The 16,082-nt window shown below is 38.5% G+C and overlaps 1 protein-coding gene across 1 annotated transcript; it reads right to left on the bottom strand.

Moving 5' to 3' along the window:
• Nucleotides 1-1,761: 1,761 nt before the first annotated feature.
• Nucleotides 1,762-3,603, bottom strand: LOC134209944 (uncharacterized). The gene is made up of 5 exons (XM_062685962.1): nt 3,297-3,603; nt 3,027-3,237; nt 2,615-2,966; nt 2,456-2,554; nt 1,762-2,022 (listed from the first exon to the last, which is right to left on the bottom strand). The coding sequence occupies exons 1-5, from the start codon at nt 3,601-3,603 to the stop codon at nt 1,816-1,818; spliced, it is 1,176 nt and encodes a 391-aa protein (XP_062541946.1). The 3' UTR covers nt 1,762-1,815.
• Nucleotides 3,604-16,082: the final 12,479 nt, after the last annotated feature.

Raw genomic sequence — 16,082 nt, 5'->3', positions numbered from 1 at the left:
GACAAATTTATATAGTTGAAGTAAACAAACAAAGTACATCTTTCGGAAAATTTAGTAAGTAATAATCAAAGAATGAAGATTAACTTAAGGAAGATCATACTCACTGACGGAGCCAGATGTGGGCACCACTCGTTGCAAGCACGCTGTAGTTCTCAAAGACAGCGTTCTTGCGCCAAGTGGTGCTCTATCAAAAAACAATAACTGACGCGGCCAGTTGTCATACTTCACTGCTAGATGAATGTAAACAACATAAAAACAAAAAATATACCTTACTGTTTCTATTGAACGCACTTGCAGACGACAAAATGATTGACATACTTTTGGCCACGCTTTTACACTGCGTACTCCTATGTGCTTCGAAGCGTTGAGCTTCGGCTTCCGAGAAGCGTAGAAGGATGCTTCTAATTTTCTTGCTACGAAGCAACTGAACTTTTCGGAAAAAAGCCTTCATGCCTCTCAAATATAGGCTTCCGTACCATCAAACTTTAGATTGTAGTTCAGAAGCATGTTGTTCACATATTATTCAATATTTTGTTTCGGAAAGGAAGATAGAATTGAAGATTTTTATAATTTGTTCATTTAACGTTTTATCTTTTCGATTATTTGTCGCACAGCCCTTCATATACTGTGCTGGTTTTGGAGAGACTTTGATTTACTAATCGCCATGCATATTATGAACAAGCCAAAGTTTTTTTTAATAAATAAATTACACAATTATCAAAACTTTATCAATAAGTTTTAATGGAATTGTAATACATCCGCCATTACGCATTTTTGTCCGAGGTACCCCCTGGGGCCAGCGAAGGTACCCCCAGGGGTACATGTACCCCAGGTTGAGAACCGCTGCCCTAGAAAGAAGAAGAAAAAGAGTGCAGCAGGCCAAAGTACTGAACAACGAGATTAATTCTCCGCAGTTGCTTGCGCTACTGGACTCCCGCGCAATTCAACATCCTCTCCGGCAACGATCATTGCTACAGGACCGATTCCATCGAACAGCATTCTGCTACAATGATCGACGATGATCTGGACATTGACGGTAGATGAAGATCTTTACGATTTCGATCAAACAAGCACGCGCTTCAAAAAGAAGATTTGTCGTTCGTCATTGCTGAAGACGTAATTGTTCGTGTGATATGGCAAACAATTTATTTTTTTATTCATTAAGACAATGTAGTCAGATGGACCAATACTAAACAAATAAATAAATCGAAACTATAATTGTAATATTCTTCTTCTTCTTATTGGCATTACATCCCCACACTGGGACAGAGCCGCCTCGCAGCTTAGTGTTCATTAAGCACTTCGACAGTTATTATCTGCGAGGTTTCTAAGCCAAGTTACCATTTTTGCATTCGTATATCATGAGGCTAACACGATGATACTGTTATGCCCAGGGAAGTCGAGACAATTTCCAATCCGAAAATTGCCTAGACCGGCACCGGGAATCTAACCCAGCCACCCTTAGCATGGTCTTGCTTTGTAGCCGCGCGTCTTACCGCACGGCTAAGGAGGGCCCCATTATAAAATTATAATTGTAACACTTTAAGAGTAATCTTATGTTCATTGTGTAAAAAACAATCTAAGGATAATAATGCTTAAAATACAGAGAATCACTGATATTCACATTCATAAATTTGAACTGGTTTAAGTTATAATAGCTCAATTAAAACTGTGGCTTTCTATTTATTTTTATTTATTTTTTCAAAATAAATCAGATATCTAGAAGACGAAGAAGATTTTGTATTATTTAAGCCAGCTTTTATTATCTGAAATTGAATACATCAATACAAGATCCAAATATCAGCCACACAGGAATCACAAAGTATCCTTCAAAACGATGAAGATTGAATATGATGTCTGCACAAGACTACCGAAACGCTCAAAGTCCACGAAGCAAAATCCAGCTGCCGTTATTCCGGTGCGTTTCTGTGCCCTCTGTAGCATTCGAAGTAAACTTCTCCGTATTGCAATTGGTGCATCATACCAAGGGTAGTCGTAAACAGAATTTTGAACGTTTATGCTCTAAGTATTAGAAAGTGTAGAAAGAAAATAAATCAAAAAAATGGATCGCGAAGCGAAGGCGATTATATGCTTTACTCTTCAGGTTAATTACTTCATGCGTGAAGATAACAATTAAAAAAATTTAAAAATGCTAATAACTGTCAATCGTCAAATTAGAAGCGTTAGTATCGTATTGAAATGGCTTCGATTGAGCACGGTACTCATCAAGATTTGATAGAGAAAGTAGATTTTAAAGTCGTTGGTGCCGTGGAACCATGAAATGAGCTGAATGGAAACGACTTTTGGCTGAATAAAGAAACAATAAAAGATTTAAAACAAAAGTTTGTGATAATCTAACCAAAATCAAAACCATGTCTTTTGCCAATCGCTGTCCATCGTTGCGTTTCCTAGAAGTACGAAATTGACAATTGTGAGCATTTTTTATCTTCTATACCTTATAAGCAAGTTGTGTTCCCAGGAAGCAAAGTCCACATGTTTCAGCGGTAATTACGACGAACAACACAACTATATTCACCGCATTGGCGTCGACATTCTGTAAATCAATCAAACTATGAATTAATTATGGTCTTCATGAACACTGAAGATAAAGTACTCTCGTTAAGTAAGCGGCCATCGAGCACCATATCAACACACAACTGAATATTTGAATGGCAAATGCAAACAGGCAAATGTCGTTCAAATGCTGAACGCAGCGAAACGTGTCAACGTGCATTTTTATGATATCGGCAAGTTCCCCACTGAGCTGATCGGTTGATTTAGTTGAAGCCATACTTTTCAATCTTATTGCTATCACATCGAACATATGGGAGCAACATTTGCAGCAGCTGTAGACATATACTGCTTCTACGGCACACAAGTAAGAAGAGAGCAAATAGGACACCATTGCGCACACGGAGTAGATTGTGTAGTGTACGAAGTTGGTCCGAATATCCAGCCAATAGAATCTGTTGGATGAGAAAGTTTTACTCTAAATACCAATGTGACGAAATATAACAAATATTTACTCCTGTTCCATGTGAGTCTTGAACTCCGGTCTAGAGCTATTGTTTTGATCATAATTCAAATAGAGCAACGTTGATTGAATCATTGGACCAGCATTGAACAAGCTCACCATTATCATACAGTATGTAAAATATCCTTTAGCAAACAGATCGATTGCTCGATTACATTCCGCTAGGAGTGTGGCTTCATCAGATATGTAACTAGAGGCAAACGCTGAAATACAACGCACCAATTAGAACCTTACAGTTGAATTGTTTCTTTACAAGCCATACTTTTCTTAAACCATGTACGCATCAGTACTAGCATTTGCTCAAACTCATTCCGGTTCCAACCGATGATTACCACCTTAATAACGATGATACTCTCAAGTATCCACTCCGCCACGCCACGAATGATCAGATCTACATCGTCTCGGTATCCCAGAAACGTCTTGGGCCCTACAGTTACGAAGCAGATCCAGAAAACCACAAATTGGTACCTCCGGAAGTCCGATCGGGAACCACGCACGCCAAGTATCTTCAACATCCAGAGGGTAAATGGCATCACGGCTGTGATGTCGTCGGTATCGAAGAATGCCATAGGCCGAGGGTGCACTCAAAAAATGAGGGTATTTCGTTTGAGCCAAGCTTATTGTATGACACGATTGGTAGCACAACGTAGGAATTATAAATGCCGTTAGTAAATATTGGCTCAAATTATCTGTGGAATGATACTTAATTGTTATAAGCGTGATATAGTCGAACAATTTAGACACAATTAAGGATTATTACCATATCGTTTCGTCGATCATTACATGTCAATTGAAACATCATCTTTATAGCTTTTAATTACTGTGAGAAAAAGAAAAGTGTTGGACATCTCTCAGAACTATGACAACGTTCGCAAATGTAATCGATATAGATATTGGCACAGACAAATGAAGCGCTTTTTTGTTTACCATTTTTTTCACACTAACGACGGTGAGGATAATACTAGATTTAATCCGGATTTAAATTGAATACATTGTTCGGTAAGCCCGGAGCTAATTTTCACGTTGCAGTGTTTTAAGAAAGTGTGCGAAAATAGTGAAATCATAAATAACGAACCAAATATTTCTCATGGATTTCAACCGGAAAGTGTTCCAGGTTTCCAATCGGAAGTGAATTTCAAAATTTACTGAAGCCTGTCCACATTAAATTTCGGACACCCATCTCGAAACGCGATATCCACTTACCAACAACTGAGAAGATCTATTTATATGACAGCTCAATCTCTTCGCTTTACTGCTGCTTTCAGCATCTCTTAGCTTTTGTTCAAATTGATGGAATGGTGACAAATCGATTGAACATTGTCATACTGTCTGAAATTTAAAGTGGACAGGCTTTAGGTTTAACAACAACTAAATTGAATATTCCCAACAATTATATTGAATATTCCTAACAAAGAGTTCCCCCTGGAAGACCAACATAATGTCTTCGGGAAATCCTCCAGAGAAAGCAACAAAAATTCCTCCAGGATTTCCATCGGAGGTTTCTGCAGGTTTTCATGTAGCAACTCTTCTAGATATTCCACCAGAAATCCTCCAGAAGTGCGAACAGGGATTCTCCAGGAATCCTTCCATGGAAGATGTTATTCCAAGGATATCTTCAGGAACTTCATTAGCAATTCCTCCAAAAATCCAGTAATTTCTTCAGCATTCTAACTAGGAACTCCACCAGTGGTTTTAACAAAAAAAAATCACAATCAATTCAACTACGAATTGAACCAGGTGTGATCCTCAGATACCTACAAGCATTCAAATACTCTACAAACCACGATGCAATATGACCTTAACTTACTTCCACAGTGGCTTCGTATAAATAAAATGGAGATAAATAGCAAAAAGTCTAATTTCATGATATTCACTTTAAAAAATGTCAATCCGTTTATTGAATTGTTCATAAACAATGAACCTTTATCTCAAGTTTCTGAAGTAGATTATTTAGGTCTTGTTATAGATAAAAATCTAAATTGGAAAAAACACATTAATAAGGTGAAAAATAAAATTACACCAATCGTTTTTGCTCTTGGGAAAGCAAGGAATTGCTTAAGTACAGCTAGTTGCTGGCAACTGTATAATTCTTTCATTTTGCCACATCTATCTTACATGATCACAATTTGGGGATCAGCTGCAGCAACCAATTTAAACGTACTGAAAGTTTTACAAAATAGAGCGATAAAAATTATTCGTGATCTTCCCCGACTTTCGCCTACTGTAACTTTATATTCAGCAGAAGTCCTGTCATTGAATTTGCTATATATGTACAACACTTTACTTCTTATATATAAAATTAAATGCAATATTGTTAAATCGAACATTAGATTAATTGAATTACAAGATATACATACTCATAGTACGAGAACAAGAGGAAATTTCTATGTAGCTAGACCACGAACTGAACTCGCTCTAAAACATTTTTTCTATACCGGAGTAACTCAATTTAATGCACTTCCAAATTATTTGAAACTAGAAACAAATTTGTCATCTTATAAAAAAACCTCAAAAAGTATCTAAATGAATAATTGAATTTTATTATGAATTAAGATTTTAGTTTGTAAGTAGATTTAAGTAGTAGTAGTTTAAAAGCTTGCTCGCTTGAATTTGTGTAATACTTTTGGAGAGACTGGACACAGTTAATTTTGTAACTTCTACAGTTGCGATTTAATAAATAAAGCAAAAAAAAAATCCACAACACCTAAAATGTTTTGGAACTATCGTGAAGAAATGCTGGGAGATTGTTTCCCGTGAAGTACTCTTGTGACACTCTGCAGCAGATTTTGCGATTCCCTGGAGGTAATAAGGCTAGTAGAAATAGCGGTATTGAAAAACTTGGATTAGATTGCTTTGGGTGAATTATACGAATTCCAGTAATTATGGTAATCTTAAGAGTTCTGGGCATTACTTGGTGGAATTCAGGGAATTACTTGGAGGATTTCGGAAAATTCCAGCATAATCCCGGGAGGAACTTAGGAGGAATTCTGGAAGCTCCACAGAGAAATTACTGGAGGAATTTCCTTAGATTTTTTAACGAGACTTTCCGTCCGAGGCTAGCCCATCTCGTCCCAAGGAATTCTTGAAATAATTTGCATAGAAATTCTCAGAGGAACTTCTGGAGAAATTCCTGGATGATCTTTCGGAGAAAGTCCTAGAGATATTTCTTAACCCTCTTCGATCTACAGCGAAGCGTCGCACACTACCTGATATTCCAACACTCCTCCTTAGTGTGCACGCCTCGCCACTCTCCTAGTTCCTCCTAACATTGAGCCTCTAGTCCTGAGCTCCCCCTCGCCGAACCTGACCCAATGCGTTGCAAGTAGAAATGGCATCCATCCGATGTTTGCACAGCACCCTCTGTTGACCAGCTTCTGAATGTTCCGACGCTCCTCCTGGACTCCTGCTGACCAGCCATCATCCTACCCAACGTACTTCCTAATGAATTCCGTCCTACGCTACCCACGACTTACATGGTAGGATTCATGATCCTACTGCTATAACGTCGAAGGTCAATCCATCCCACTAAGAAATAGATGTGGAACTGTCCCTGGGCCCATAACCTATTCCATCTCACTCCATTCCATCAAACTATACCAAAGAGCAACTACAACTAACTGGCGCCTGCTTCTTAACCATCTTCGATCCACAGCGAAGCGTCTCACACTACCTGATATTTCAACAAGAGGAACTTCCGGAGAAATTCGGGAGGAACTAGAAGGAATTCCGGAGGGAACCTTCGCGGGACTTCCAGGAGGAACGTCTAGAGGAATTTCCGGAGGAATTCTGGGAACTTCATAGAGGAATTTCGGGAGGAATTCCCTGGATTTTTGTTTTGTTTTTTTTTTTTAACGAGACTTCCAGTCCGAGGCGAAAGAAGTTCTTGAAGTCATTTTCTGAGAAATTTTTGGAGAACTTTTTTTTGGAGAAATTGCTAGAGGGACTCTCGGAGAAATTCCGAGAGAAACTTTCAGAGGAACCTTCGTATAATTTCCTGGAGGAACTTCCGGTAAAATTCCTGGAGTTTCGGAGAGATTATGAAAGGATCTTCCGGAGGAATTCCGAGAGGAAGTTTCGAAGGAATTTCGAGAGGACCTTCGGGAGGAATTCTGGAAGGAATTTTGGGAAGATCTTCCGAAGTGATTCTGAGAGAAACTATCGGAGAGATTTCAAGAGGATCTTCTGGAGGAATTCTGAGAGGAACTTCCGGGGAATTCCGAGAGGAAACTTTGGAGGAATTGCAAAAGGAGCTTCCGGAGGATTTCTGAGAGAAACTTCTGGAGGAATTCCGAGACGAACTTCCGGAGGAATACCAAGAGGAACTTCCGGAGGAATTCCAAGAGCAACTTTCGGAGGAATTCCGAAAACAGCTTCCTGAGGAATTCAGAGAAGAACTTCCGTAGAAATTCCGAGAGGAACTTCCGGAGGAATTTCAAGAGGAACTCTCGGAAGAATTCCTAGGGGAACTTCCGGAAGAATTCCTAGGGGAACTTCCGGAAGAATTCCTAGGGGAACTTCCGGAAGAACTCCTGGGGGAACTTCCGGAAGAATTCCTGGGGGAACTTCCGGAGGAATTCTGTTAGGAACTTCCTGAGGAATTCCTGGAGAAGCCTCCGGTGAAATTCCTGGAAGAACTTCCGGTGGAATTTCTTAAGAAACTTTCGGAAGACATCCGGGAGGAGCTTTTAGAGAAACTCAGGGTGGAACTTCCGGAGGAGCTTCGGGAGGAGATCCAGAAGGAGTTTTTTCATCAGGAGTCTCTGGAGGAATTTCCGTCCTCTGTTCCTCTGTCTGGCCCGGAAGTTCTGAGAACTATTTCAGTAGTTTTTCTGAGAATTTCTTCAAGAGTTTTTCAGCAAATTTCCCTATAAGTTCTTCTATAAATTGCCTCAAGAGTTCTTGTGAGAATTCCTCCAGTTCATATGGAAATCCTTCAGGAATTCTTTTTTTATTAATTTTTTTTTTATTTGAAAATTCCTTCAGGAGTTTTTCTGTACTCCTGAAGAAATTATCGGAAGGTTTCTTGGAGCATTTTCCAGAAGAACTCCGGCGAAAAACTTCCGGAGGAATTCCGAAAAGAACTTCCGGAAGAAATCCGAGAGGTACTTTGAGGGGAACTCTGAGAGAAACTTCCGGAGGAAATCTGAGAGGAACTTCCGGAGGAAATCCGAGGAACTTCCAGGGGGAAATCCGAGAGGAACTTCCGAAGGAAATCCGAGAGAAACATCAGGAAGAAATCCAAGAGAAACTTCCGGAGGAAATCCAAGAGGGACTTCCGGAAGAATTCCGAGACGAACTTCCGGAGGAATTCTGAGAGGAACTTCTGGAGGAATGCCAAGAGAAACTTCCGGAAGAATTCCGAGAGGAGTTTACGAAAGAATTCCAAGAGTTACGAGAGGAGCTTCCGGGGGAATTCCAAGAGGAATTTCCGGGGGAGTCCCAAGGGGAAGTTTCGGAGGAATTCCAAGAGGAACTTCTGGAGGAATTCCGAGAGGAACTTCGAAAGGAATTCCGAGAGGACCTTTGGAAGGAACTTTAGGAGTGATACCGATAGGAACTTTCGGAATGATTCCAAGGGGAACTTCCAAAGGAATTCTGAGAGGAACTTCCGGAGGAATTCCGAGAGGAAACTCTGCATGAATTCTGAGAGGAACTTCCTGAAGAATTCCGAAAAAAAAAACTTCCGGAAGTATTCCGAGAACATTTTTCAAAGGAATTCCGAGAGGTACTTCCGGAGGAACTCCGAGAGGTACTTCGGAAAGAATTTTGGGAAGAACTTTCGGAGTGATACCGATAGGTACTTTCGGAGCGATGCCAAGGGGAATTTCCAAAGGTATTTTGAGAGGAACTCCCGGAGGAATTCTGAAAAAAAAAACTTCCGGAGGAATTCCGAAAGAAACTTCCGGAGAAATTCCAAGAGGATTTTCCTGGGGAGTTCCAAAACCCTTGGGAGAAATTCTGAGAAAAACTTCGGGAGGAGTTCCGAGAAAAACCTCGGGGAGAATTCTGAAAGGAAGTTCGGGCGGAACTCCGAGAGGAACTTCCGGAGGAATTCCGAGAAGAACTTTCGGAGGAATTCCGGGAAAAACTTCCGAGAGGACGTTCCGGAGGAAATCCGAGAGAAACTTCTGGAGGAAATCTAAGAGGAACTTCCCGAGGAATTCCGAGAGCAACTTCTGGAGGAATTCCGAGAGAAACTTCTGGATGAATTCCGAGTGAAACTTCTGGAGGAATTCCAAGAGGAACTTCCGGAGGAATTCCAAGAGAACTTCCGGAGGAATTCCAAGAGAACTGCCGGAGGAACTCCGGGAGGAACTTCCCGAGGAATTCTGGTAGGAATTTCCTGAGGAATTTCTGAAGGAAATTCCGGTGGAACTTCTGATAGAACTTCCGGTGGAATTCCTAAAGAAACCTAGGAGTTCTTCTAAGAATTGCCTCAAGAGTTCTTATGAGAATTCCTCCAGTTCATCTGGAAATTCTCTAGGAGTGGTTTTTTTTTAACTCCCTCAGGAGTTCTTTTAAACATTCCGCCAGGCATACTTCTGATAATTTCTTCAGGAGTTGTTCAAAAAATGCTTCAAAATTCAAGACCTATTCAGAGTATTTCTCCGGGAGTTTATTTGAAATTCTATTGTTTTTAAAAAACCTCTTCCATTTTGGAGCAATTATCTTAGGTCCTGAAAGTAAGTTAAGAACTAAGGGAAGCAATGCTTTAATTTCTAGAATGTTACCTGTCATAAGACGAGTTTAGCGCTATTCCATTTAAATCCACCAGGTTGTAATCATTATAGATACGTATCTCAACCTCAACTGTAAGGCTGTCTTCAAAGTTTCGTACTTGACACGACTTCCGAGCCATTCCACTAAATGAGCTTAATCATTTTCTTTTAGAATTTTTCGATTGATCCCTGGAGAGTCTCCAACCGCAAGAGGAATTTCTGGAATTTGCTAATGAATTATTAAAACCCTTTTTCTTTCTTTGTTGGCATAATATTCCCACTTAAACATAGAATCCTTGAAGCATAATGTTTATTGAGAACTTTCAATGTTATTAACTGCCAGGGTTTTAAGTCGTGAGAACGTGAGTCAAATGACTTAGTTCAAAAAATTGAGTGATACCTAGTGATACCATTGTCAAAATAATCATTACGCGGGGGACGTGATACATTATAACTACGAACATGTCAGCACAGCATTTGATCGAAACGTGTATTTCCATTTTCTGTTACTTTTCTTACAAAGAAAAAACATTGACGACCATCGAAAAATGAACCGAGACAAAATCAGCACTCTATGCTCTATTCCGTTTCCACTCATGTCGTATTCTTCGTCTCACTCGAGCTTCCCCAGTGACATCCCGCCAATGCACTACCTAAACGATACATGTAAAAATTTTGATTCACCAATGGTTCGCCTCATTTTAACAGCTAATTATTATTCGATTAATCAGTCCCAATTTGATCACGTGTTTGATTTTGGCCGCGGCGATGCCTCCAAGGAGTCCCTGTGCTCGCACATGCACTCATGCCGAATGGTATAATAAATTTGCACACGTAGTTCTCTTATGCGTTTGCTTTACAAAAAGTGCCAAATTTAGTTTCACGATTTTTTTTTGTCAGCATCCAGATTGATATTGTTGAGCATTGTTTCGCGCGTGAGAGAAAAGGATACATACTAAATTGATCTCCGGAAATATCGTTTTCAATAAACCGCTAAACGCTACATAGATTGTTTTTTGTTCTTTTTTAAGTTTTCTTCTTTTTTTACCATTAGAGCCAAACATGTGAGTTTATTCTATATTGTTTGATCAAATGTTACAATAGCCAAATGTTTCTTATTATTATACAATTTTGAATTTTTACTCGGTTTTATTTTTCTATAGATAGGGTAATTTTGTATTATTTTCATTTACATTGTTTTTAATCCGTATGCAAGCTCGAAGTTTTAAGAATCTTTCTGTACAGTTTTATTTTAACATTTTTTTTTTGTTCATCAATCGTTTGAATGAGGGTTCGCTGCTCGTCTGGTTGCTGTGTAAATAAAAATTTGGCCAGTCTATTGTTTTCGATGGAGTTTGAGAGTGCTTTTGTCTGCTTGTGTGATTCCATATTTGTTAGTTTTCCTATTGTTATTATCAGTTTCTTTGCTGCTTCTCTGTTTCAATAAAAATATCTCTGTTTGTTGCTATATGTAGTTCTATTTTGTATAAAATTGAAACAATTTCATTTCGATTGGTGCATGCGTGTTACCGCTTGCTCCTGTTTTGTTGTATGCTTATGGAAAAATAAATAAAAACACGTTTAACTTGGATTTGTTTGTATGTGTATGTTAATTGTTCACCCTTTCTGTATCTTCTTAGTTATGGTAAATATCGGACCTCACTTACCCGTTTGGTGGGAAAAGTGATAAAAATTCAATAGTTTAGTGTTACTTTTATGTATTTTTAATTGTGATTTGCAATAATAATTAATTTAATTATACTTTCTTTCAATAATATTGTATAATTGAAGGCAATATTTAGGTAATTCTCATCATTCATTTAGTTTACTCTATTTTCAATAATTATGAACTGACGGAGAGCTGGATTGAGCTTTCAAATATTAATCATTTTCCATTTCTTCTTGATTCGGTGTTTTTATTGAAACTTGTTTTCTAGAATTTAGTGTTCTTGAGACAGTTATTATTTGAAGACTTTCTATACCCTTGGAAGAGGAATCAAGTCTGTTTGAGGCGTTGCAAACAGGCGTAGATGTGATATATATTCGCAATAAAATCCTGCCACACACAGGATTTAAAATACCTAGGAAAAATGTAATTAAAAATTGGAATAGGTTTGGAAAAATTAAAGAGACTTTAATAAAACTGCAATTATTTTTCAGTTTTGGCTTCAGACCGGGAAACCGCAGAAAAATAGCCATTTCTAAATTTGGATTTAAAACATTTTGGATTTATGAGGCGATGACAATTTTCGGAGCGTAAGTTTAAAGTTTTGGTTCACCTATGTATGGTATTGGACACTGTGTAATGGACAGGCATTTTATCATGAATCAGGCTAACATACATATGGTCGGGGTTTTTATATTTGGTCCGTAGAATGAAAATGTAAATGAATTCATATCAATTCATTCGTACATTTGTTGTTATATATCCTCAGTTATATGGTGGAAAAATATTCGATATGATAAGTGATCAACTGGATTTTGCTACACGAAAACTTGTGCAAGAAAATGGGTAATTTTTCATTAACGCTTGGTGCGATTTGGCAGAATCCCGACTATATGTTCCTCAGTTACATGACAGATTATAGCAGCCATCGTACAATATACACATTCGCAGATCTCAGATTCGCAGTTAGTTAATCCCATCTTCCTTGCGAGTGCGAGCAGTGCAAACATGATGGGTGACTAATACCCGCGATGCTAAATTGCACAACATCCTGCAATTAATTTGCAATGTTCAGTCAGACAAGTTAAAAACATTAACATTCGCAGAAGTCACTTTACCATAAACAATTTTCCTTTCAAATACTTAGTCAGACATTGTATTCATTTGCATATTTTCGTAATAAGCAATACCCAAACTTGTCAGTTACATAAAATATTGTACAAGTCAAGCAGGCCCGACAGTCAAAGCGCAGGCGTAAGCCAAGATTTTTGTCTAACGGAGATCGGCAGGCTCCGGTGATACCAGAATTATGTGTCGACCTGTTTGGGTAACTTCATGGCTTCGTAGTCCATACGAATCTCACCGAAGATCTAAAATAGCTGTTTCTGCGCCGCCAATTAGAAATGTGGCATCAAAACTGCTCGAGTGCAAATATTGTTGTCGAAAATTGATCTTTTTACCTGGCAGTTACTGAAGCGTGCTACGATATTATTATTCTAACAGAAACATGGCTCGACGACAAGATTTTTTATGCGCAACTTTTCGGTTTTCAGGAATGATCGAACCTAGTTGAACAGGTGCAAGTCTCGAGGTGGTTGAGATTCAACTCATTGCTATATCTGCTGGTTTAAACTGTTAACTTAACCATACTCCTGTTGACAGTTCTCTTGAACAGTTCTGGGTGTTACTCGCAGACTGTTAAAGCAAAGAATAAGCATTGGTATTGTTTACCTGTCTCATAACCGCAAGGATGACATGCCAAGTATTTACAGACACATCGAGTCCATGCAATTTATTCATAACAATCTTGGAATACAGGATCATGCTATTCTATTTGGCGATTAGGGGAAGTGGAGGTAGCACGCCCATAGGGGTTAAAACGCGCCACCCCTGAATAAGGTTAAATATCCCCATTTTGATTATTTTCAATAGTCTATACGATAAAGCAATGAAAAGTATTGCCATTGGATACATATATTTCATGATTTTTCTCTAGTTATACATGAAAAACTCGAAAAAACGATTTTTGCGTGTTTTGATGCAATTCTAGCTCGGTGGAATTTAGTCTTTCTGTCGCTGTTATACATTGATAAATTAATAATTGAGCCATGAGCCATGCTGCTTACTCGTGTTCTTTATGTTCCACACGAAATCGTCGTCAAAATGGTTTTAAAACGATTTTATGGGCCTTTAAACTTCTGAGGTCGGTGTGGGGCATTACGCCCATGCTCATTTCGTATGACCGAAACAGCTGAAACATTCGGTTAATTGCCTTAATGTAGGCAATTAAAATGAAAATCAGTACGATAAGCACATGCGCGTTTTAACCCATCCACTGGCGCATCTCACCCCGCATGGTTTCAAAATCATTTTTTTTCGGGTGCTTTTTAAAAATCAAATTTCTGTGCAATAAAATGGACAATTAGATATCTGTTATCGGTAGTCAGTCGCAGATATGCTGTTCTTCAGTATGCGCTGATGAAAACTGGCTGAAATGGTGGTTTTCATTGATAAAAATGGCATTTTCCTTAACGTGGGCGTCCTACCCCCAGTTCCCCTACAACCAATCTGCACTTGTTTGGTAACACGACACGGCACGAAATTGTCTGTATATTAAACGATCAGAATCACATATATAGAAATCAATGCGCCGTACTTGTTGATGGTTTCAGTCTAAATGGTTTTAATCAAATCAATGGAATATCGAATAGAAACGGGAAAATTCTCGATCTCACATTGGTCAGGAATTCTTCATTGATTATTATTTCTTCTTGTTTCATTATGTTCCAGTCTATATGCCCACTCACAAACCTGCCCGGGTTGATGCTCGCTTAACCTTCTGTCTGTGCTTAAAAAAACTTATGTGCTCTGGGGTCATATTGGCTACAAATTGTAATATCTATAACTTTTTTATTGTTTGGCCGATTTTGGATTTTTGGTGCTATTTCGAAAGATAATTTAATCATCTTTCAGGTCGTAGCCAAAGATTGACTATTGGTGGGCGGGTACATCGCGGGAAGAGGTTTTAGTGAATAAGGGTACGAAACAGTGATTTTTCATGATTATTTACTTATATTCGAAAATCCAACCAATTTTGAACTGCACCTTTTTTAAAAAGGTTATGCATCAAGGCGTGTATTTTGGCATGAGGCGTTGATAAGTTTAGAACTTTGCCGCCAGGTGGTGGTATATTTGAATTCATTACTTTAGATTACTCAAGATATTCCGATATATAGAATTCTCCTCAGTGTAAATATTCTTATCGCACAAATTTAAAATGTGTTCAAATGGCGTCTTGATCAAAGGTCGTCTAGTGGGAATGGACTGTGCTGTGACAGAAGTAATAATTGGGAATTTTACGAATAGGCGGCAAATTGGCTGATCTTTGGTTACGCATGTAGACCCAAAGGCCTTAATTCCAGGGTTTTCTTGGATGACCTAAAATATATTCTGTGAACAAATTCTATTATTTGCAGCATCGCTGGAGCAGGTTGAATTCAAAGAAAACTTTTGATGAACTCTACCACAACATTCATGCTTGCCAAAAATGCTACAAACCAAAATACTTCAGATCTCACATGGAACAATATACTCAAATATAACAGCTCACTAGCGCCGCATCTTGGAATAAGTGCTCATTATATTGAGCGCCGCTTTGTAGTTCTGGACATCCTCAGCAATATTGCCTAATACAACTGGGTGTAGGTATGAGGGATCTCAAGCTAAAGCAATATTTCAAATATGCAAGAATATTGCAAGTGCACTAGCGCCGCCTATTTGTAAATTTCCTAATTATTTATTCCGTCATATGACAGTCCATTCCCACTAGACGAACTTTGTTAAAGACGTTTCTTTAAAAATTCCAAATTTGTGCGATAAGAATATTTACAATGAGAAAAACTCCATATATCGGAATTATTTTAGTAGTCTAAAATAATGAATTCAAATATACCGCCACCTAACGACAAAGCTCTAAACTAATCAATGCCTCATGTCAAAGCACACTCCTTCCTGCATAACCTTTTTGAAAAGGTGCAGTTCAAAATGGGTAGGATGGTCAGATATAAGTAAAATAATCATAAAAAATCACTGTTTTTGTACCTTTTTTTACGAAAACCCCTCCCCGCGATGTACCCGTACACCTATAGTCCATCTTTGGTAACGACCTGAAAGATGATTAAATTATATTTCGAAACAGCCCCAAAATTCCCAAATTGGCCAAACATTAAAAAAGTTATAGCAATTTCAATTTGGGGTCAATTTGACCTCAGAGCACAGACAACGTAAGTTTTTTGAAAAAAGTACACTGCAGCGCATATTTTCAAGATTTTTCAAGCGAATTTGCACCCAGGAGACAGATCTCGTCGAGTTTTACCAAACTACCAAAAGTTAGGAGAATCGATTGAAAACTAAAAAATGGCAGCCACTCAAAGTGGCCTGGGGTCATATTTACCCCAGAGCACAGACAAAAGGTTAAGGAAACTCAAGCGCATCAGGTTGAATTACTTAGGGAAGTATTGCAGAACTCACTGTCCATATGTCAAGCAGCAATTCAACCATGCGAGCAGCAACTACAGCAACAACAATGATCCCAGTATTTCGAAAGGGGGACAAACAAAATGTAGAAAACTATCGTAAATATAGCGAAAGTATTTGACATCAT

Source organism: Armigeres subalbatus, chromosome 2 (assembly GCF_024139115.2).
Source record: "Armigeres subalbatus isolate Guangzhou_Male chromosome 2, GZ_Asu_2, whole genome shotgun sequence".
Classification (NCBI taxonomy): Eukaryota; Metazoa; Arthropoda; class Insecta; order Diptera; family Culicidae; genus Armigeres; species Armigeres subalbatus.
This window is presented reverse-complemented; position numbering and strand designations above follow the sequence as displayed.